The 25,113-nt window shown below is 42.1% G+C and overlaps 1 protein-coding gene across 1 annotated transcript in view; it reads left to right on the top strand.

Moving 5' to 3' along the window:
* LOC116318522 (serine/threonine-protein kinase PAK 5-like) overlaps positions 1 to 8,031 on the top strand; it is a 43,072-nt gene extending 35,041 nt beyond the window's left edge. Inside the window, exon 31 of the mRNA XM_039622090.1 lies at positions 7,461 to 8,031. Coding sequence (XP_039478024.1) covers positions 7,461 to 7,474 — 14 coding nt within the window. The 3' untranslated portion in view covers positions 7,475 to 8,031. The remainder of the gene's footprint in view (positions 1 to 7,460) is intronic.
* The last annotated feature ends 17,082 nt before the right edge of the window (positions 8,032 to 25,113 follow it).

The following is a 25,113-nucleotide window of genomic DNA, read 5'->3' as shown; positions in this document are numbered from 1 at the left end:
AAATCTCGACAGGTACAACACCTGTAGGTAGGTACAGGTACAACACCTGTAGGTGCTCATTTTCAGTTTCGTTTGTTATAAAATGTGAAAATCTGCGTAGGCTACGTGAAAACGAAACCTATACATACTCAAGCTAGCAGTCACAGAGACAGGGAGCAACTTGCTGAGTCATTTATGATGGATACTGTAAACTGCGTTGGTAAACTAAACGAATACACACACACACGCATCACTCTGAAGTGAGGTGAGACCCTGACCATGATAACGTGTAAGTTCTCGAATGAAATGACTAGTGGTGGGGTTTCAAAGTCAAATACTCATAGGCGTGTCAGTCAGAATGGCAGTGCACAAATCTGTACTTAAAGTTGTAATATACAGTTTTTAAGATAGAAGATAGATGATATTTTCTTTAAATATTCTTCTTTAAAAAACAGTTCAAAAAGAGTACAACATTGTTCTAACAGAAAGACAAATTGAGTCAAAATATAAATAAAAAAATTCAGGTGGGGCCTAAGGTGGAGCTGGAGTTGGAAGAGTTGCCGATGCAAAGATTTTTCACTAGAAGTGGCCAGAAAGGACAGTATGAATAAATCAAACGAGTAAATCAGAGGGACAGGGCAAGGCTGAGATGTTTTGGACATGTACAGAGGAGGAGGATAGTGGATATACAGTGGCTTGCAAAAGTATTCGGCCCCCTTGAACTTTTCCACATTTTGTCACATTACAGCCACAAACATGAATCCATTTTATTGGAATTCCAGGTGAAAGACCAATACAAAGTGGTGTACACGTGAGAAGTGGAACGAAAATCATACATGATTCTAAACATTTGTTACAAATAAATAACTGCAAATTGGGGTGTGCGTAATTATTCAGCCCCCTTTGGTCTGAGTGCAGTCAGTTGCCCATAGACATTGCCTGATGAGTGCTAATGACTAAATAGAGTGCACCTGTGTGTAATCTAATGTCAGTACAAATACAGCTGCTCTGTGAGGGCCTCAGAGGTTGTCTAAGAGAATATTGGGAGCAACAACACCATGAAGTCCAAAGAACACACCAGACAGGTCAGGGATAAAGTTATTGAGAAATTTAAAGCAGGCTTAGGCTACAAAAAGATTTCCCAAGCCTTGAACATCCCACGGAGCACTGTTCAAGCCATCATTCAGAAATGGAAGGAGTATGGCACAACTGGAAACCTACCAAGACAAGGCCGTCCACCTAAACTCACAGGCCGAACAAGGAGAGCGCTGATCAGAAATGCAGCCAAGAGGCCCATGGTGACTCTGGACGAGCTGCAGAGATCTACAGCTCAGCTGGGGGAATCTGTCCATAGGACAACTATTAGTCGTGCACTGCACAAAGTTGGCCTTTATGGAAGAGTGGCAAGAAGAAAGTCATTGTTACCAGAAAACCATAAGAAGTCCCGTTTGCAGTTTGCCACAAGCCATGTGGGGGACACAGCAAACCTGTGGAAGAAGGTGCTCTGGTCAGATGAGACCAAAATGGAACTTTTTGGCCAAAATGGAAAACGCTATGTGTGGCGGAAAACTAACACTGCACATCACTCTGAACACACCATCCCCACTGTCAAATATGGTGGTGGCAGCATCATGCTCTGGGGGTGCTTCTCTTCAGCAGGGACAGGGGCTGTAATGTGACAAAAAGTTAGAAAGTTCAAGGGGGCCGAATACTTTTGCAAGCCACTGTATTGTACAACAGATGTTAAAGATCGAATTGACAGGCAGGAGGACAACAGGAAGACTGTAATGAGGGGCAACATGCAGAGGGTTGGTGTGATCGAAGATGTTTCTGACAGGGGGAGATGGAGGCAGCTGATCTACTGTAGTCACCCCTAAAGGCCAACCAAAAGGAAAAAAAACATTTGTGCAATCAAGATTCAGTTTTTCACATAACTAGATATATTGCTTCCCAAAGGCTGAAAATTGCAGTAGAACACCTCTGAGACATTATGTTTCAGTCGATCTGTTACCACCAGGTTGCGCTTCAAACTGTCCAGGAGCTCAGAGATCTGGTGACCTAGTCCACATATGAGAGGAGAGCCCAGTGGACACCAGCCGTTGTGTCATTAGGAGCATGATGTTGTTCGTGCATAAAAGCATACAAACTACTGAGTTCCATTTTGAGTCGCTGCAGTGAAACTTCAGCAAGTTCACTGGCGTGCTGCATTATTTTTTTTCACTTGAATTTTCTGCATATCTATAAATTCAGCTCTCTGTAGGTTGATAATTTTTTTTTTTCATGAAATGATGTGGCATCCTCTCGTTCTTAACACCTTGCCCAGCCCACATCAGTATAAATATGCAGCATGTTTTTTTTATTTTTCCCTTTGAGACCTGATGTGTTTTCAAATGGTTCCTATACTTTATTTGAGCAGTACATAACAAAACTCATGTCTTTACAGATTCAACCTGACTGCAGTCATAGGTGAAAAAGCCTACCCCAGTGGTGAGGGGAAGACCAAGAAGGAAGCAAAGCAAAATGCAGCAAAAAATGCTCTGGAAGGCCTGTCTCAGCTTGGTCATCAGGATTCAGTGGAATCTGTAAGATAATGATCGTTTTTGCTTGAGAGAAATGGAAAAACCAACCTGGGGCAATTGTCTCTCTGATGTATTTCTTGTTATCTTGACAGAGAAACAATGCAGCAGAAGCTTCAGTTCAGATGGTTCCTAGCTCTGAGGACACCAGCTGTACAGAGACAAATTTCAAAAGTCTTGTCAACCGCTATTGTCAGAAAACCAAACGTTCCCATTCATATGTTGAAGTGAAGAAAGACGGCCCGTCTCACATTCCTCAGTGAGTATATGTCAAACTCTGTCATTTCAGTTGAATCTTCAGACACCAACTGATGTTCAACAATATTAAACCATCAATGTAATGATCTAAAACATTCCCATTTTTTCACAACAGTTTTTTCTACAAATTAAAAATTGACAACAAGGAATATCCTGTGGGTGATGGGAATAGCATCAAGGTAGCCCAACAGAAAGCAGCAGAGTTAGCCTGGTCTGCTCTTCAGGAACAGCCAGACTGGGACAGCATGGTATTTTCATATATTTTAATCTTAATTAATGGCTTCCCTTTGAGGGAAATATGCACAAAATAAAGGATTTTGCTGTGTTTTAGGTGTCCATCAGGCCAACAGCATCGGAAGATGGTGCTCCACCTGAATCATTAGCATCATCAGTTACACAGTAAGGCACTTACTGACACCAGGACAGTATTATAACTATATAAAAAGAACATAGTATGCTAACAATGCCCCTCTTCTTCTCCCTAAGGGAGTCCATTGAGTCCTCATCGCAGGGCCTGACTACAGATAAAAGTGAATCTGTAATATTCGAAGAGTCATCAAACCCACCCACAGACCAGGTTTGTCATTTCTCATAATATTTAGTAAAAACTATGATACTGAAAGATTAAACGACATTTATGAAAGCCTACTAAATTTTTAAAAAGCAATGTGACACTAGTGAGTATCATTAATCTTATCTCATAAGTGGAAAGATGCGAGGTTGATGTTATATTCAGAGTTAGAACTTTTCCACATTTAAAATCTATAAAATATCTTCACTTTATTCCCTAACAATGCTGTCAAAAATGAGAGCATTGAAAACAATACAAGGAACACATCAACCGAGTCAAGGTATGAAAAGCCTTTGGTGCAAGGCTTTAATATAAATGATGTACAATCATGTGCAAGACACTGCTTTTCACCTTCATGCCTAAACAACTTTGTATTTGCCTGCAGATTTTTATCAGAGTTCAACTCTATAGAGCATCTCTTGCTGCAATGCTAGGCCAGATTGTTAACTTTACTCCTGTTGTAGGTCTCATCATTGTTGCTGATGTGACCTACCACAGTTGTGTCATCTGCAAATTTGATGAATAGGTTGGATCTATGTGATGGTGTGCAGTCGTGCATCAGCAGAGTGAAGAGAAGGGGGCTCAGCACACATCCTTAAGGAACCCCAGTGTTCAGTGTTCTAGTGCTGGAGGTGTTGCTGCCGACCCGTACTGTCTGCTGTCTTCCTGTCAGGAAACCCAGCAGCCAGTTACACAGCGAGGTGCTGATGCCCAGCAGATCCAGTTTGTGAATGAGTTTCTGGGGAATGGTCGTGTTGAATGCTGAACTGAAGTCTATGAACAGCATTGTAATGTATGAGTCTTTAGTGTCCAGATGTGTGAGGGCTGAGTGAAGGGCAGATGAAATTGCATCATCGGTCGAGTGGTTTGACCGGTATGCGAACTGATATGGATCCAGGTTGGGGGGAAGAGATGTCTTGATTTGATGCATGAGTAACCGTTCAAAGCACTTCATAATGATGGAGGTGAGTGCGACAGGATGGTAGTCGTTAAAGACAACTTCTTTGGTGCAGGAATGATGGTGGAGGCTTTGAGGCAACCACAACCTGGCTCAGTGATGTACTAAAGATGTCTGTGAAGATATCTGTGAGTTCCACAGCGCAGTCTCTCAGTGCTTGTCCAGGGATGTTACCAGGACCTGGGGCTTTGTGGGTATTGATCCTGCCAAGGGATCTCCTCACACTGTCTGGGGATAGTGTCACCACCCAGTTGTTGGGGGCTGAGTCTTCTGTGCAGGGGTGCAGTTCTGTACCTCAAAGCGAGCGAAGAATTGGTTTAGTTTTGCCTAACTAGAACATGCTTGAGAGAAATGAAAAACCAACCTGGGCCAATTGTCTCTCTGATGTATTTCTTGTTATCTTGACAGAGAAACAATGCAGCAGAAGCTTCAGATCAGACGGTTCTTAGCTCTGAGGACACCAGCTGTACAGAGACAGATTTCAAAAGTCTTGTCAACCGCTACTGTCAGAAAACCAAACGTTCCCATTCATATGTTGAAGTGAAGAAAGACGGCCCGTCTCACATTCCTCAGTGAGTATATGTCAAACTCTGTCCTTTCAGTTGAATCTTCAGACACCAACACCGGACTGATGTTCAACAATATTAAACTGTCAATGTAATGATCTAAAACATTCCCATTTTTTCACAACAGTTTTTTCTACAAATTAAAAATTGACAACGAGGAATATCCTGTGGGTGATGGGAATAGCATCAAGGTAGCCCAACAGAAAGCAGCAGAGTTAGCCTGCTCTGTTCTTCAGGAACAGCCAGACTGGGACATCAAGGTATTTTCATATATTTTCATCTTAATTAATGGCTTCCCTTTGAGGGAAATATGCACAAAATAAAGGATTTTGCTGTGTGTTTTAGGTGTCCATCAGGCCAACAGCATCGGAAGATGGTGCTCCACCTGAATCATTAGGCTCATCAGTTACACAGTAAGGCACTTACTGACACAAGGACAGTATTATAACTATATAAAAAGAACATAGCATGCTAACAATGCCCCTCTTCTTCTCCCTAAGGGAGTCCATTGAGTCCTCATCGCAGGGCCTGACTACAGATAAAAATGAATCTGTAATATTCGAAGAGTCATCAAACCCACCCACAGACCAGGTTTGTCATTTCTCATAATATTTAGTAAAAACTATGATACTGAAAGATTAACGACATTTATAAAAGCCTATTTAATTTTTAAAAAGCAATGTGACACTAGTGAGTATCATTAATCTTATCTCATAAGTGGAAAGATGCGAGGTTGATGTTATATTCAGAGTTAGGACTTTTCCACATTTAAAATCTATAAAATATCTTCACTTTATTCCCTAACAATGCTGTCAAAAATGAGAGCATTGAAAACAATACAAGGAACACATCAACCGAGTCAAGGTATGAAAAGCCTTTGGTGCAAGGCTTTAATATAAATGATGTACAATCATGTGCAAGACACTGCTTTTCACCTTCATGCCTAAACAACTTTGTATTTGCCTGCAGATTTTTATTACAGTTCAACTCTATAGAGCATCTCTTGCTGCAGTACTAGGCCAGATTGTTAACTTTACTCCTGTTGTAGGTCTCATCATTGTTGCTGATGTGACCTACCACAGTTGTGTCATCTGCAAATTTGATGAATAGGTTGGATCTATGTGATGGTGTGCAGTCGTGCATCAGCAGAGTGAAGAGAAGGGGGCTCAGCACACATCCTTAAGGAACCCCAGTGTTCAGTGTTCTAGTGCTGGAGGTGTTGCTGCTGACCTGTACTGTCTGCTGTCTTCCTGTCAGGAAACCCAGCAGCCAGTTACTCAGCGAGGTGGTGATGCCCAGCAGATCCAGTTTGTGAATGAGTTTCTGGGGAATGGTCGTGTTGAATGCTGAACTGAAGTCTATGAACAGCATTGTAATGTATGAGTCTTTAGTGTCCAGATGTGTGAGGGCTGAGTGAAGGGCCGATGAAATTGCATCATCGGTCGAGCGGTTTTGGATCCAGGTTGTGGGGAAGAGATGTCTTGATTTGATGCATGAGTAACCGTTCAAGCACTTCATAATGATGGAGGTGAGTGCGACAGGATGGTAGTCGTTAAAGACAACTTCTTTGGTGCAGGAATGATGGTGGAGGCTTTGAGGCATGTAGGAACCACAACCTGGCTCAGTGATGTACTAAAGATGTCTGTGAAGACATCGGAGTTCTGCAGCGCAGTCTCTCAGTGGTTGTCCAGGGATGTTATCAGGACCTGGGGCTTTGTGGGTATTGATCCTGCCAAGGGATCTCCTCACACTGTCTGGGGATAGTGTCACCACCCAGTTGTTGGGGGGCTGAGTCTTCTGTGCAGGGGTGCAGTTCTGTACCTCAAAGCGAGCAAAGAATTGGTTTAGTTTTGCCTAACTAGAACATGCTTGAGAGAAATGAAAAACCAACCTGGGCCAATTGTCTCTCTGATGTATTTCTTGTTATCTTGACAGAGAAACACTGCAGCAGAAGCTTCAGATCAGATGGTTCCTAGCTCTGAGGACACCAGCTGTACAGAGACAGATTTCAAAAGTCTTGTCAACCGCTATTGTCAGAAAACCAAACGTTCCCATTCATATGTCGAAGTGAAGAAAGACGGCCCGTCTCACATTCCTCAGTGAGTATACGTCAAACTCTGTCCTTTCAGTTGAATCTTCAGACACCAACACCGGACTGATGTTCAACAATATTAAACCGTCAATGTAATGATCTAAAACATTCCCATTTTTTTCACAACACAGTTTTTTCTACAAATTAAAAATTGACAACAAGGAATATCCTGTGGGTGATGGGAAGACCGTCAAGGAAGCTCAACAGAAAGCAGCAGAATTAGCCTGCTCTGTTCTTCAGGAACAGCCAGACTGGGACATCAAGGTATTTTCATATATTTTCATCTTAATTAATGGCTTCCCTTTGAGGGAAATATGCATAAAATAAAGGATTTTGCTGTGTGTTTTAGGTGTCCATCAGGCCAACAGCATCGGAAGATGGTGCTCCACCTGAATCATTAGGCTCATCAGTTACACAGTAAGGCACTTACTGACACCGGGACAGTATAACTATATAAAAAATCAAACTGTCTGATAGTCACAAGAGAAAAGTTGCAAAGTCACAGGAGCCTTTGCAAATCTGTCTTGTTGCATCTGCTTAATGAAATGATTGATGTACTGTGTAATATTATGCTGGGTAACTGTTAACATGCAAAGTTAATATATGGAAGACGTCACATCATGAATCCCGGCTATTTCAGGGAAGTTTGTATTGGATTTAGAAATGAAATGTGAAATCATGATTTTAAAATCTAACTATTCAAATCAGTTTCCCGGTGTAGGTCGTCACTTTGTAACTGTTAACCTGCTGCTGTCCCGAAGAGGAGGAACTGTGATGCTACATGTACTTCTGGTGGATTCATGTTGAATGTCAGAGATAAAAAAAGCACACTCCATGTGGCACAATTTTAGAAACTTTCCTAAATGTTTTCAATCATTTTTAACCATTTTAATTATTTTTTCTTCCATTTTTTCTTTTGTTTATTTTAATCTGATTGATTGCAATATCAGTCAGCTACATGTGACTTGGAACAGCAGGAGAAAAGTCATTAATACTGTACTAGAGGGAATAAAATAATGGTGTACAAGAAACAGAACTGGTAAATGTCTCTCATTTAGCTCTGACTTTTCTTGCAGAAGCACTTGGTATATAATAATCAGTGTTGGGCAAGTTACTTTGAAAAAGTAATTAATTATAGTTACTAGTTCTTCTGAAAAGTAACTATTGCGTTACTTTAAAAAATGTTTAACCCTCTGGGGTCCAGGATATAATTGGCCATTTTTGACTACTTTTGATTTTCCCTCCACATTTCACCTTTAAAAACTATTTACTTTGCCTTGTTTGGTATCATTGTTTTCAGCACAACCTCACATGCCTGAATTTACAGTTATGTTTTCATTTTGACATACTGTATTAACACAATTGATCTAAAATCAGACAAAATCAGAGTAGAAAAAGTTATACTTTTTTACTGTAACAACCACAAACATGTTTAATGAATCATGTCATAACTTTAAATGCAAATATAAATGGTAAATTTTAAAATCACATGCACAAGTTTTGCAAACAGCAACATTATTTGCATCCATTTACCTTGATTTTTTTTAAATAACCATTTCAAACTATTTACAGAACAATCAGCTGTTCTGCATTCAGTAAGATGCCACACAAATTATTTGGGCCACTCCAAAAAAAAATAATATTCTGTCCACTATAAAGGAGAACATCACAGCCTGATACCTGAAGGTCTGACAGCAGCAGGTGTATCACTCCTTTTTCTACCTGGAGACAGCAGTCGCCTCATTGTTCTGACGCATAACACAAAACTATCCACAACACTACAATAGACAGAAACCCTAAAAGAAAACGGCCTTGTTTTACGAATATCGAGGAGGAGTCAACAACCCCTCTAATCGTTATTAGTATTTCTTAATGCCTCCAGCCAAGCAAAGAATTTCATATTGGCCTCAACTCATTGTACGTGTAAAAATAACCCTTAGTGGGGAAAAAAGCGCCGCGCACATATTGAGAACTTGAATAAGTTCCGTCGGTTCATCCCGGTCAATTACCTCCGAGAGATCGGGATGCTTCCTCCGTCTCGTACCATAAGCGTATGAGAAAAACCCCCCAAAAAACATTATCTTTGTAAGAGTGAGAGAGACGTTATACCACTCCGGGCCAGGGGGGCGATATAGCACGAACCGGCTGGATGACTACGCCGGATGGAAGCATAACCGGAAGCGTGGCAGGGACTTTCCCTTTGACCTTCATCCTGCTCCATGATCAGCCATATTGCTGTAATGTAACAACAAAGTTAGTTTTTTTTTGTTTTTAAGATCAGACAGGTCCCAAAACATTCCTTACACACAGTCACTGAATTAGCATCTGTGGCACAAATAAGCTTCAGGGACTGACTTATTTTTTAGAACCGACCTTTGACACTTGGATGTTGGCTTAATTTTTACACAAAGAGAAATTTGACCCTAATAAAAAAAACAAGATACTGTGGTGAATACTTACCTCAACGTTGATGGGTTTTTTCACAGCTATTTATTTAGAAAAGAAGTAAAACACGATACAAGGACACAATGTACATTGCAGAGTACATGAATGGGAATTCCTCCTCTCTATACTTACACTCCTCCCTAACAAATGTCAAGTCATCATCTCCATATTGTGTGTCCCACTTTTCGAGTTTCACTGAAGTGTGCCCAAGTGTACAAGATGTAAAACAATGTATTAGTTTTTTAAGCCCCCGTCCCCGGTCTAACAAGATGCCATTCACGTAAGAGACTAATAATGTTTTTGAACTTAAATTGTGCTAACGCAGTAACGTTAAAAATAAAACATAGCAGAACTCATTTTTGTTGGACACAAGAACAACTCGAGCATATTTTTCGGGAGCTGGAACTAGGGCTTACAAGTTTGCCGTGCCCCTGGGGACCAGTGCGAGGGTCCAGACACTCCCACAGCGCAGACTTTGCTATCCGCACAGAGCGTTTCTGGTGTGGCTAATGAAAAAGAGACAAAACAGCTCCCGGTAAGCATGTCTGTTGTAGCCTGTCCTTTATAAATATCTCTTTGATTATTCAAACAGTGTTTAAATTGTGACTCCAAAAACATTTCATCTATGTTAAAATATAGAGATACATATATTTCAAGTTTTTAGCTTAAACAGACTCTTGAGTAAAATCCGTAATGGCATTAACCAGTGTGCAGCCTAATGTACATCTTTTAAGTGTATGTTTATCAGTACATGAAGCGTATGTCTGAAAAGAGTCCATCATTTGTGAATTTACAGATTTATTTTTTTAACCGCAGTTTTCACAAACTGTGGATGATGAAATTATTGTAGAAAATGTCTTTAAATTATCGCTGTTCCTACTTACTGAGCTACTTCTTTACTATGTGAATAAACAATTTGAACAAGAAAGGGTTTAAAGACACATTGAAGCAAAGGTAAAAAATTTGTAATGAAATTTATGTGACCGTTCTTCTGAAATCCGACAGAGAGTGAAAATCCAAGAGCTGCTGCAAGCCTCTGCATTAATGATCTTTCTGTTTCTCTCCTTCTGCGTGTGTGTGTGTGTGTGTGTGCTCACAGAGGGGAGGTCACGGCAGGAGTTCCCTGAGTTGACACGTATGAACCATAAAGTCAGTTTGGACTGAGGAGCAGTTGGTAAACTACATTCAGTATAGACAAAATTACTTTTTTATCCAATCCATGCACAAGAAATCAAATCTCTGTATCACAATGATTTCAATAAAACCTTATTATTTTATGGGGACAAATTACCGTAGATCATTAGTAGGGAACAAAAAAAGGAGGATCGCATCAGCAATGGGAGACAGAAGTTTTGACACGTGCTTATAACTTAAAACACAAAAAAACCCCAGTTACGCCTGGTAGGATTTATGGTATAAACCAGACTTTCACAGTCTGCATCTTTACAGGGTTTTTTTCTGCTTTTTGTTCACTCCTAGTGTGATGTAAAAAACAACAACCACAGAGCCCACTATTAGCTGCTTCCCCCCCCCAACAGTCAGTTGACTGAGAGAAATGCAATCTATTATTGTGAACGCTGAAGGAGATGTGCTCCATAGTCAAACTTATATTTCCTTAACTTACATCCTATGTTCTGTTTATTCCCTTTGATGGAAAATTGGTTAAACCGTTGCTCATCCGGACTACCCTCGGGCTAGTCCGGATGCTCACCCGAGTAGGTAGAGTATAAAAGGAAGCCATTTTGTTTTTACTGTTTTTGCTGTTAATACGTGCCTTCTTTAATAAAGTGCCGGTCCATGGATTTATTTTATGCCAGTCATATTATTGGAAGGAACCCATGACCGCCGGCCAAAAAACTGACAGGTTGTGATCTCAGTGAAGAGGTAGATATGCAGAGACAGCATGAGTATTAGAGGGCGTGGCCTGAAGAAAGAGACTGGGTATATTACTTCAGAAAATAAAAAAACAATGCAACAACATAACTTTAAAAATGGTGTTTTTGGGGGGATGTGAAATAAATAAAAAAACTCACAGCCTCAAAACAGAAGCTGTATCCAAACAGCCTTTAATAAATCCCACTTACGTAACAAGCGTTAAGAATTACAACGTCTTCAGCATCTACAGTGAGGTCACACACAAAAAAAGTAGAAAAAACTGATTTCATTACACTAGTTGAGCAATGAAAAATCATGCGACCGCTCAACTAATCTTAAAGGCTCATGAAAGAAACATGTTTATGACAAAGTTAAATGTATCGAGTCTGTCAAAACTAAAAACATAACTACAATAAAAAAGGAAACACAAATTGTCCTCGCTTTTTCCAAAAACGGTGAAAATGGTTGTCAAGAGCCCCATACCCTTTGTCGATATAATGATAACAAGTGAAAAACTAAGAATTTGTAAAATAAGAGTTCATCTGTACAAAACAGGCAAACAAACTACTGCGAACATTCTGTCTCTACACAGCCATCACCTCAGAATCTGTTTTACTCTCAACTTCATGCAACGACGCGTCAGGTTTGCCTTGCTTTGACCCCACAACAGAGGCTATAATGTTTTCTAGGTGAGGATTTCCCTTCGCTTCCTCCTCAACTCTTTCCAACACCTCCCCATACCCATCTTCAGATTATCCACAAAGTTTTCAAATATAGTGAGCAGAGGAAAGGCGTACTCAATCACATTCTCGCTAAGGTTGGGAAACCCGTAGAAAAACCCGCCACTGTGCAGACCAAACACTCGTCCCTCTGCATCGAAAACCGGGGAGCCGGAAGAGCCGTGGTACATGAGAGTGTTGTAGGTGACGTAGATATTTTCATACGGGTCGTTTTTGATCTGCTGATTGATTTCACAAAGACTGCAAAATTCCTCGCAGTCTTCTAAATTGTCATTATTCTCTCGCCTCTCTTTCTCCACGACCCACGTAGGACTCATTTTTTTTCACTCCTCCTCCTGGGTGTCCGACGACACAGGCCTCGCCGTCTGAAGGTACAGGCCCAAATCTCTTAAGGAGCCCTGGCGGCACTTTCTCTGTTTCTAGCTTAAGTATGACATAATCTAACTTATCGTCGCCGACGAACACCTTAGCGCCGAGGTTGTTCCTGTCTGATTCTTGGTCTTCAAAGTTAAAGACCACGGTAACGTTTACAAATTCACGCCAGTTGGGTGTGTTTGATTTAACCCAGTAGTCGAATAAGTGGGCGTTGGTCAAGACAAAGTTGTCAAATAGCACAAAGCCTGTGCCTTGCTTTATGAAGGAACCGGTTATGAGACAAACTGACTCGTTCAGTTCGAGCAGCAACATAACGCAGCGAATTTCAGTAAAAGGCTGCCGGCTCTTTCCAAAGCACTCCTTCCTGTACTTCAGTGCTTCCTGGAAAGAATTTTTGGGGAATCTACTCTCCATCCATCGTTTCAGACGCGGATACTGCTGACAAAGTAGACCGTAAACCTCCTTACGGTCAATGCTGCTGCCCGTTTCTTTGATTGCTGTTTTTAGACTCAATCCGTTCTGCCGTGCTACATCTAAGACTGATGTCATTCCACCGCTGCGCTTTGCATTATTTGATGCGTGTGGAGGTTTCTGCTGTCCTGGGATGGATACATCCGTATCTGCTCCCTGTGGAAAACATATCTGGAATTTCTTATTGTCCAGACAATCAATTATGTCTGTGCACTCAGTCTTACGTTCGTCGTCGATGTTAACCAGCTCAAAGTAGCCCAGGTCATCGACGAAGCAACCGTCTCTTTTCAGAGCCTCGGCCGCAGTTATTCCCTTCTCCCCGTAAACACAAAGATACTCGAACTGTTTTAAAGCGTCATTTTTTAAAAAACTTTTCACTTTTTTGGCATTTAGTCCTCCCTTTGTAGCGATGTAAAAGACAGAATAGCAATCTCTCGCCTTAACCATCTTCTTACATTGACTGAAAGGCCTCCGTGCAAGCTTGAACATGTTGCGTGTGCTGTCTGAACTGGATTTCAGTCTGGACTGATGTCCGTGTGGGTCCTGCAGGAAATCAGAGTTGGAAAAGTTGTTAATGTAGCAAAAAACCAAAATGTATTGCATTTTGTTCATAATCTCTTTAAAGTCATGAACTTTTTTTTTTATCGCTTTCACTGGAGTGGGTCTGCACAGTTAAAAAAACTGATTTACATTTATTGTTTATTACTTTTATCGGACATCATCCAATCTCATTTATGCACATTTAAGAAATAATGTGGAAAATATCCTTTTGTTTGCATTTGGAGACTCGGCATTTGAACCATCCCAAATATCTGGACCAGGGAACCAACTCCTCAAACCGGCTAAACCAACCTGTTTTTGAACCATATAAGCATGAGCCCTGGAATCTTGGCTTTTTTTTAAAAAAAAGAAGCACTACACATTACTTTTCTTATGTTCAGTATACAGGAGTTGCTGCTCACACTCCGAGTTGCACTAATGAGTCTGTCAGCTGTCAGCTAAGCTAAAAACTTGAAATATATGTATCTCTATATTTTAACATAGATGAAATGTTTTTGGAGTCACAATTTAAACACTGTTTGAATAATCAAAGAGATATTTATAAAGGATAGGCTACAACAGACATGCTTACCGGGAGCTTTTTCATTAGCCACACCAGAAACGCTCTGTGCGGATAGCAAAGTCTGCGCTGTGGGAGTGTCTGGACCCTCGCACTGGTCCCCAGGGGCACGGCAAACTTGTAAGCCCTAGTTCCGGCTCCCGAAAAATATGCTTGAGTTGTTCTTGTGTCCAACAAAAATGAGTTCTGCTATGTTTTATTTTTAACGTTACTGCGTTAGCACAATTTAAGTTCAAAAACATTATTAGTCTCTTACGTGAATGGCATCTTGTTAGACCGGGGACGGGGGCTTAAAAAACTAATACATTGTTTTACATCTTGTGCACTTGGGCACACTTCAGTGAAACTCGAAAAGTGGGACACACAATATGGAGATGATGACTTGGCATTTGTTAGGGAGGAGTGTAAGTATAGAGAGGAGGAATTCCCATTCATGTACTCTGCAATGTACATTGTGTCCTTGTATCGTGTTTTACTTTTTTTCTAAATAAATAGCTGTGAAAAAACCCATCAACGTTGAGGTAAGTATTCACCACAGTATCGTGTTTTTTTTTATTAGGGTCAAATTTCTCTTTGTGTAAAAATTAAGCCAACATCCAAGTGTCAAAGGTCGGTTCTAAAAAACAAGTCAGTCCCTGAAGCTTATTTGTGCCACAGATGCTAATTCAGTGACTGTGTGTAAGGAATGTTTTGGGACCTGTCTGATCTTAAAAAAAAAAAAAAAACTAACTTTGTTGTTACATTACAGCAATATGGCTGATCATGGAGCAGGATGAAGGTCAAAGGGAAAGTCCCTGCCACGCTTCCGGTTATGCTTCCATCCGGCGTAGTCATCCAGCCGGTTCGTGCTATATCGCCCCCCTGGCCCGGAGTGGTATAACGTCTCTCTCACTCTTACAAAGATAATGTTTTGGGGTTTTTTTTTCTCATACGCTTATGGTACGAGACAGAGGAAGCATCCCGATCTCTCGGAGGTAATTGACCGGGATGAACCGACGGAACTTATTCAAGTTCTCAATATGTGCGCGGCGCTTTTTCCCCCACTAAGGGTTATTTTTACACGTACAATGAGTTGAGGCCAATATGAAATTCTTTGCTTGGCTGGAGGCATTAAGAAATACTAATAACGATTAGAGGGGTTGTTGACTCCTCCTCGATATGCGTAAAACAAGGCCGTTTTCTTTTAGGGTTTCTGTCTATTGAGAAAACCCATTGTAAAAGTAGCTCAAAAACTGAAGAAAAACTCTTTACTTTTGGTCTGATAAGGAGTGGCTCCACAAAACCAAAATACCTGGTCGGGGTGTTTTAATAAAATTAATTAGGGCCGATTTCCAAATACGGGCGCGGCGCTGTAGGTTATAAGCATTAAGAAATACTGATAATGACTAGAGCGGTTTGTTGACTCCTTCTTGACCCGCGGTGTGCGTAGTACAAGACAGTTTTCTTTTAGGGATTCCGTCTATTTTCTGCTAATGAGAAAACCTGATGTAAAAGGAGCTCAAACATGAAGAAAAAACTCTTTACTTTGGTCTGAGGAGTGGCTGCACAAAACCAAAATACCTCATCCGAGGGTGTTTTAATTGTTTAAGTAAGGCCGATTTCTGAATATGTGCGCTGCGCTTTTTTTCCTCTAAGGCTTACTTTACACATACGAGGTGGGCGGTCTGTAGGTTACAAGCAGATAGAAAGTTCTTCTTTTCATTACAAGCGCCTGCCTCCACCCCACTCTATAAAAATGCAATTTGTTGCTAGGCAGATAATCTTAAAGGTTTTTTATTGCGTCTGTAATATAAGAAAGTAAAATACTATTGAAAGAAATGGTTCTCTACAGGCAATAGGAAGTCACTCCCATTGCAAGCGCTGGTGTAGCTTACCTCCACCCGGCACTATATATGTGTATATATGTGTATATATAACACACCCATCTCGCCCCTGCGGGCGGTTTATCCTTCAAGCTCGGGTCCTCTACCAGAGGCCTGGGAGCTTGAGGGTCCTGCACAGTATCTTAGCTGTTCCCAGGACTGCGCTCTTCTGGACAGAGATCTCCGATGTTATTCCCGGGATCTGCTGGAGCCACTCGCCTAGCTTGGGAGTCACCGCACCTAGTGCTCCGATTACCACGGGGACCACCGTTACCTTCACCCTCCACATCCTCTCGAGCTCTTCTCTGAGCCCTTGGTATTTCTCCAGCTTCTCGTGTTCCTTCTTCCTGATATTGCTGTCATTCGGAACCGCTACATCGATCACTACGGCCGTCTTCTCCTGTTTGTCTACCACCACTATGTCCGGTTGGTTAGCCACCACCATTTTGTCCGTCTGTATCTGGAAGTCCCACAGGATCTTAGCTCGGTCATTCTCCATCACCCTTGGGGGCGTCTCCCATTTTGACCTCGAGACTTCCAGGTTATACTGGGCACAGATGTTCCTGCACACTATGCCAGCCACTTGGTTATGGCGTTCCATGTATGCCTTGCCTGCTAGCATCTTGCACCCTGCTGTTATGTGCTGGATTGTCTCAGGGGCATCTTTACACAGCCTGCACCTGGGGTCTTGCCTGGTGTGATAGACCCCAGCCTCTATGGATCTTGTACTCAGAGCTTGTTCTTGTGCTGCCATGATTAGTGCCTCTGTGCTGTCTTTCAGTCCAGCTTTGTCCAGCCACTGGTAGGATTTCTGGATATCAGCCACCTCCTCTAACTGTCGGTGGTACATACCGTGCAGGGGCCTGTCCTTCCATGATGGTTCCTCGTCTCCCTCCTCTTTCTTGGGTTTCTGCTGCCTGAGGTATTCACTGAGCACGCTGTCAGTTGGGGCCATCTTCGTGATGTATTCCTCTGCTCCAAAGGCGTGTAGTCTAACCACTACGCTATCGCAACAGGTGTCATGCTTATGGATCATATTACACACTTCCAGAGTTTTGGGGCACGAACTGATGGCCTTCAGGATTTACTGATTGTGATGGCCAAACCCATGGTCACACTCTAAAAGTCCGTAACTCTTATGTATTCTTTATTTTTTCATTTAAAATAACACACTTTAGTTTGCACTAAGATTATTGATTGGTTTAAATACCTTGGTTCTATTTGTAAGCGCACACATTTATTTTACTTCTGTATTCATAACATTCCATTACTTTTGTTTTATTTGTGACTGATCTATTTCTTTTGCCTGTTTCTTACCTGCCATCATTCCTGGGAGTTGCCAGAAAATAATTTGATCAGTGCCAGACAACTGTATTATAACAGACACGTGACATTAGTGACAGTAATGCTGTGAGATCAAACTGGCTGTTTTATTTATGACTTTCTTTACATTTCAAACATCAAAAAACATCAAAACATCAAAAACATCGAAGTTGCATTAATTTATGAAGTTTATCTTTTTGAACTGAACACAGTGTATCATCAGTTGAAATAAATATGGCTGTCCAACTTTAAAAATGACTGAACACATTAGGTAAACAGCTGGCACAGAAACAAACATTGCATTTATATTTAATTGCAAAAGATTCCTTTTTTTTTTTTTTTTTTTTTTTTTTTTTTTTGCCTGTCCCATTTGATTCTTTAGCCGTCAGAATTGTTGTCTGAAGACCAACAAGGATACCCAATGGATTTACTTTGCCAAATGGATCATCACGGCCTTGCCGTATTGGTCCATTTGATCAACCTTTGTTGTTGGTATTTATTTTATTTTATTTTCAGTTGTTACAGACGGGACAGACATGACTGAGGGATAGGAAGGGGAGAAAGAAAGATGAAGGAAAAGAAAAACAGAAGGGAAGAGGGACAGTGAGAAAGGGCACTTGAAAAGAGAAAGAAGAGAAAAAAAATCTCCTGGATCACCTGTTGAGAGAAAAAGAAGAGAAAACAAGCAAAAAAAACCAGAGCAACATACTAAACACAACACCATCACATTAATCTAGCTAACAGCAGTAAATACTAAATATTGAATGTTGTTGTGTAGCAAACAGGACCGACCGCGTACAATGTGCTTGGAAATAGCAGCCAATAAAGGTGTAGTTTATGTCTATGAACAGTGAACACCCGTGTGCACACCTGTGTGGATCAGCGCGCTTGTATTAAAAAGGTTTCCCCATGTAACGGTCTGCTAGAGGATGTAGAGAGCCATAGCCCCGTCCCCCAGGGCATGAAGCAGGCATGGAGGAGATCCAGGCTCCAGACATCCAGAGGCCCCAGAGTGCGAGAGCCTAAGGAGGACCACCGGAGGGGCATCCGTGCCACCCTCCTGGGAAGAGCTGAGGAGAGCCCCAGATGAGGGGTCACCCAGTAGCCACGGAGCAGAAGCCAGAGGGGGCTGCAGTGGTGTGCCTGCCGGCTCTGCCGGCAGCCAGCTGTGCCAGAGTGAACCGAGCCGGAGGCCCGAGGGCCCCCTTTGCCCCGGAAGAGGCCTGACCGAGCAACAGGCACCAGGCCCTGCCAAGTCACCGGGAGTGAGCTGGTATACCTGAGCGCCCAGCCCCGGACACCAAGAACCACCAACGCACCGACCCCTGAGGGCATCAGTTACCAGCAGGGAATGTGGTGAGGGGAGATAGGCCTTTGGAAGGCCTGGAGTTCCCAGAGTGGTGGAGTGTAAGACCCAACCTGACATATAAACACAGACAAACAGGCACACACAGACACAAACATGCATTCCCACCCCCATGCACACATACACAAATACTCAGCACTCACCCTACGTAGGGATAGACATACATGGACACTGTACACACAATCACACTCCCCAAACAAACTCTATACCCCAGGTCCAGGTACCCTCGCCCCTGGAGGGGGAAACGGCACCTAGACCCAGGAGATGTTACCCTTTCCCCCGGGGTGGAGGCAAGCAGACCGCCCCAGGCTCCGCAGTAGTTAGGCCCCGCATCCCAGATCCCAATCGGACGGCCAACACCCCCTCTCAGCCCCCCTGTCCCGATGGCCAGCAGAGAACAGGGGTGTGTGAAGACCCCAAACCTCCCTCCTCTCCCTCATGTGTAGTTTTGCTGCGTGTTTTTTAAGGTGCATTTAAAACACGGGAGAGCATGGTGCTGCTGCCAGAGAGCAGCAGGTGTTAGCACGGCCCCTCCCGAGAATCCTCAATGTCTACATGGATTTAAAATTGAGAGGTGGGCACCGGCGCCAGAGGTGGGGTTGAATACACAGACCGTCCACAGGACGCCGTTAACGTGCCCACCCTCAAGGCCCTATATGTATGTGTTATGAGAGTGTGAGTAAAGTGGATGTCTAAGTTGTGGAATAAAATTGAGGCACAGGTGGCCAGAAGGGGACGGGGGGGGGATGCCTCCCCTGCACCCTGGTGACACACCCGCACCCCAAGGCCCTACTTGTGTGGGTGGGTGTGTTGGAGCGGGAAGAGGGAGGCAGCCGGGGATGGGGAGGAAAAGAAGGGAGGAGCAAGATGCCCCTCCCTGGGACCAGCTCCCCCGCTGACATGTTTTGACAACAAAACATGTTCTATTGTTTCCTGTGCCCTACTGCAGTCACACTCCCCTGTACAGTGTTTACCTATTAAAAATTATGTGCTATTCAAACCAGTGTGTCCGAATCTCAGTCGAGATATAATCGTCTCCTCTCTCCTGTTTCGTCCTGTACTTCTCATTTCCCCCACTTTCCTTTGGATTTTGTAAAACCATTGCCCTTTCCTCTCTTTCTCCCATTGCTTTTGCCACCTTTCCTTCATTTTGTATCGTATTCTACTCTTGAGCTCCGTCCTACTCACACTAATAACCATATCCACCATCGGTCTCCTTGTTGCAACTTTTGCTGTCTTATCTGCCATTTCATTCCCTTTAACTCCATGATGCGCTGGTACCCATAAGAATGTGACCACAAGCCCCATCATAATAATTCTGAATAGTGTTAACTGGATCTCTATCAGAATGTCAGGTCTGCAGTCTGAGTGACTGTCTTGCAGACTGGCCAGTGATGAGCTCGAGTCTGAACATATCACAGATCTTGGTGGTTTTGTTTCTTCAATCCACTGGATAGCTAACAATATTGAAACCATTTCACCTGTGTATACTGATAAATCATCACTGATCCTTTTCCCTACCTTGATACCAAACTCAGGAACTATAAATGCTATCCCACTTTGGTTGGCTGTACTCTTTGATGAATCTGTGTAGATTTTGACATAACTATAATACTGATTAATATATTCCTGTGCTGTATGTGAATTTAAGATAAAACCCCTCTCCTTGTTCTTTTTGTTTAACAATGTGAAATCTACTACTGCATCAGGGAGCATCCATGGTGGTATTGTAGGCAACGGCACTGTTTGACTTATGTTGATCTTGTCCAGATTAAGGTCAGCTGCTTTCTGTCCCACTGTCCACCCAAAGCTCTTCAATTCCGTCTTTTCTTTTTCCCAGCATGGTTGGAAAACAGTTTTTGTCGGATGATCTTGACCATGTCCTTGCAAATTTGCTCAGTAATTCAATGTCAGTTGCTCTCTTCTTATTTGTACCTGTAGTGCTGCTGCAGATGTTGTTTTGAATGCACTTGAGCAAAGTCTTAATGCTTGATAATGGATACTATCTAACTTACGAAGACTTGTTCTGGCAGCAGAATTAAATACTACACACCCATAATCCAATACAGATCTAATCAACCCAGTATACATAGCTTTTAAAGATTTCCTATCAGCCCCCCAGTCAGTTCCCACTAAGCACCTCATTACATTCAACATTTTCTTGCATTTGTCTATTATTTTCTGAATATGTATAGTCCATGTCACCCTTTCATCAAACCACAACCCCAAAAATTTAAATTGTTTTACCCTTTCTAATTCTTGTCCATATAATCTGACCCTGATTGTCAACCCCAACTCTTTTTCTTGTAAAAACCATCAGTTTAGTCTTATCAAATGAGAATTTAAACCCCCATTTATATGACCACTGTTCTATTTCTGTGATTGCCCCCTGCACTTTCTTTACCAAAAAGTCTAACCTTCGTCCTCTTGCCCACATTGCCCCATCGTCTGCAAAAAGTGAAAACCCCATCCCACCCTCTATGTTCTTAAACACATCATTTATCAGCAGTGAAAACAATAACGGGCTAACTATGCTTCCCTGTGGCGTTCCATTTTCTATTAGCAAACTCTCCGAATAACTCCTCCCAACCCTTACTATTATTCGGCGTCCTTCCAAAAAATCCTTAATCCATCTGAACATTCGACCATCTATACCCATTTCCCTCATTTTTGTATTAATAGACCTTCCCTCCACATCATATCATATGCTTTCTCTATATCAAAAAAGACAGCCAGCACACTCTCCTTATTCACTTGTGCCTTCCTTATCTCACGTTCTAAACATAACGCTGGATCCATTGTACCTCTCCCTCTTCTAAAACCACTCTGATACTGAGCCAAATATCCTTTCTTTTCTACATAGAACACTAATCTGTCATTTATCATTCTCTCCATTATTTTACAGATGTTGGATGTCAATGCTATTGGTCTGTAGTTTCCTGGTTTCGTATCTTCCTTCCCTGGTTTACGTATTGGTATTATCACTGCCTCCTTCCAGCTTTGTGGCAACTTCCCTCCCTCCCAAACTCTATTATACAGTTCTAGTAAAACTTCTTTAGCCAAGTCTCTCAAGTGACTTATCATTGTGCAACAAATCTGATCCTTTCCAGGTGCTGAAAGGTTAAATTTCCTAAGTGACCGGTTCAATTCTGTCTTTGTAAACGGCATATTCAATGAAACATTTGTGTCGTCAACTTGCTGCAGTATCTCCCTGTTCTCTGCTAGTGTAATTTCCCTTCCCCTTTGACCTTCTTCACTAATATTACTTGAGCTATGGATTTTAACAAAGGTTTTTGCCAGCATATCTGCCTTGTCTTCTTCTTTCACCGCTGTGACTTCCCCTTCACTTAATACTGGATACCCACATTTCCTTGTAATGCCATTCATCCGTCTGATCATTGACCACACCTTACCAATATCTGTCTCTCTCCCCACAGAACTACAAAAGCTCCTCCAACTGTCCCTCTTTGCAGTTTTAATGGTTCTTCTCACAATAGCTTGTGATTTTTTTATATTCAACGAAATTCTGATAATTCTGATTTCTTTTTAACACCCTAAAGGCTTTATTCCTGCACCTAATTGCTGAATCACATTCCTTTGTCCACCAGGGTACAATCTTTCTGTTTCTGCCTCCTTTCAACTTTATAGTCTGGTTTGCTGCTACCAGAATTGCACCACACACAGATGAATTTAGATCATCAACATTAACATTCATATCAATTTGCTGCATCTCCATATTACTAACTCATTCAAACGTCTCCCAATCTGCAGATCCAAAACACCATTTGTACACACCCCCTGTATCACACCTCTCCACATTCATTGCTATCTCAGTCTGTACCGGATAATGGTCACTCCCCACTGTTGTCTCTTTAATTACCTGCCATGAACAAACACTCGCCAAAGAACCTGACACTAATGTAAGATCAATTGATGATCCTGTCCCATCCCTACTATTGACCCTTGTACTGCTTCCATCATTTAGGCATACCAAGTTTTTAACTTCCATCAATTCTTCAATTACTGCTCCATTTTGATCATTGTAATCTCCCCACAATGTACTATGAGCATTGAAATCCCCACACCAAATTACTTTCCCCCCTAAGTGCTCCCCAGGTTCTTCGATTACTTCCAGTGACAGTCTTTTACATGGATTATAAAAATTTACTACCTTTCAACTACAATATACTCCAGCTGTGTACCTTCTCCCACCACTCTATACTGAACTCCTTATTTGATAAATATAACACACCCTCCACCTCTGCCCTCCCTTCTATCCCTCCGAATACTCTCATACCCTTTAATAACAAAATCCAAAGTTGGTCTGAGCCAAGTTTCCTGAATACAGATAATATGCGGTTTCTTTCTAAGATTCTTAATAAATCCCTTAAATTCTTGTCCATTGCTTATTAAACTTCTAGCATTCCACTGTATAACTATCAGACTGTCCTCTCCCCTGGTCCTCCTGCCTTCTCATCTCCCCCCAGCCTCTTATGAACTTGCTCCCAGGATATATCTTTTATACCAAAAAATTTCTCAGCCCCTTTTACAATTATTTTAATCTCCTCCGTTTTGTGTTTAACTTGGTCTGTACAATTTATTGCATATGCAATGAACAAAATCATCTTCTCCACTGTGATTGCTGGATGGGTTTCATCAATCTGTTGTCGGTCAACCTTTGAAAGTTGTTGAACCGGTCCTTTCCCATCTTTTGCCTTTTTCACTTTCTTGACCGCTTCTGCATAACTTATGTTTTGTACTGCTTTAACTTGCTCTATTTCCACAGCTGCTCTCCTAACTGCACATCCCCCGTATGTCACCCTGTGTTGCCCATCACAGTTACAACATTTATCCTGTACACTGTCACATTCATCATACCTGTGTTCACCCCCACACTTTGGGCACCTCTGTTTCCCCTTGCACACCCCTGCGACGTGCCCATACCTCTGGCATTTATAACACCTGAGGGGAGGGGGAATGTACGGCCTTACTGGAAAACTCATGCACCCTATCTTAACTCTCCCAGGAAGTACCGGTTCTTGGAATTCCAGCATTACAGTCACACTGTCAACTCTTTCCCCATTGACCGTTCTCATCAGTCTTTTGATCCTGCTGACCTCACTGCCAGAAATACTGCGTCTAAGTTTTTTTAAATCTTCCTCTACTGGAATGCCCGTGATTACCCCTCGCACCATTTTAGACTCCCCCAACACCTTTCTGTCTCTCACTGTCTTTTTGCAGATGCTCTCAGTATTTAACACTTTATGTTTCTGTTCTTCCGTCTCAACGATTATCAAAAAATTCCCATCTCTAACTACTTTGGCTAACGCTAGCTCTCCAAACTTCTTTTTCAGCTCTCTTGACAAAACTATCGGGCTAAGTTGTACCCCTTCATCCTCCGGCCTAAATTTCAATATTATTTTAAACTCTTCTCTGACCATCCTTTTCCGGATAACACTCCCATCATCCGAACTATTCCCCTCCAAACTTCGTTTGCTGCCCTGAGTTCCGATGACACTTTCATCCTCTCTTCCTCTTCTCCCTCTCCTCGCCCCTTTCCCACTAACCGGCGTCCAATCTCCTAAATCCATGTCATCATCGTCTTCTACCATAGTTGCCATTCCAGTCCAGTCACACACCAGTTTATGCCAACCGCCAAAATCCGTAATCCAAATCCGCAATTCAGAGTCAAAACCAAGCCTTCTTCAAAGTTCAAAACCAGCGCCGCTCCTCCTCTCCGACAGCTGTCCACCTTGACAGACAACCTCCTGCTCAGCCCGAAATCTCAAAAAGATGGTGGCCAGGGTTTAAAGCAGTTAAATACAAAGAGGGGATGATTGGACCGCACCACCACTTCCTGCTGAAGGGGGAAGAATGTGTATTTTCTTTCATTTTAAAAAAAAAGCTTTTGTATTTAACTAAATATTTGAGTTTAGGGTTTAGTGGTTTTGATTTTCTTCTTTGGTGTTTAGTTTATTAGTTTATTAACAGACTGGACTGTGCTGCATTGTTTTTGTTTTCGATTGGTTTTTGTTTAGTTACCCCCTGTTGTGTCATAGTGGTCTGATCAGCCATTATATATACCCTTGTATTTCATTTCTTGTTTTATGTCCCTTATGTTTGTTCGGACAGTAGTTGAATTTAAGTTCACAGTTCTTTGCCTGAGTTTAGTTTTGTTTCTTTGACCTCTTTTATGAGCTCAACATCTATCGTTTGTTTATATAATTTTTTTGGTTAAATAAATGAAAACCCTCTTTTTCTTATTATTCCTGTGATGACTCCTGCTTTTTCAACTCGGTCCATCACACTGATATAGAGCAGAATTCACGGTTCCATCAGTTACAGTAAGTCATCCTGGAGCAGCAAAGCAGCCCCAGACCATCACACAACCACTACAATGTTTGTCAGGATCTGACGGCGCCCTGACCGGTCGACCTGCCAGTGTGTATATTTGTGTGCGTGTGTATGTGTGTCTCTCCTATCGCCCTGTCTTCCCACTCCATCAGTAAGTGTGGCTGCAGCTTGCCCACTACCTC

This window comes from Oreochromis aureus, linkage group 13 (assembly GCF_013358895.1).
Source record: "Oreochromis aureus strain Israel breed Guangdong linkage group 13, ZZ_aureus, whole genome shotgun sequence".
Taxonomy (NCBI): Eukaryota; Metazoa; Chordata; class Actinopteri; order Cichliformes; family Cichlidae; genus Oreochromis; species Oreochromis aureus.
Note: the sequence above shows the minus strand (reverse complement) of the source record. Positions and strands in the feature narration are given on the sequence as shown.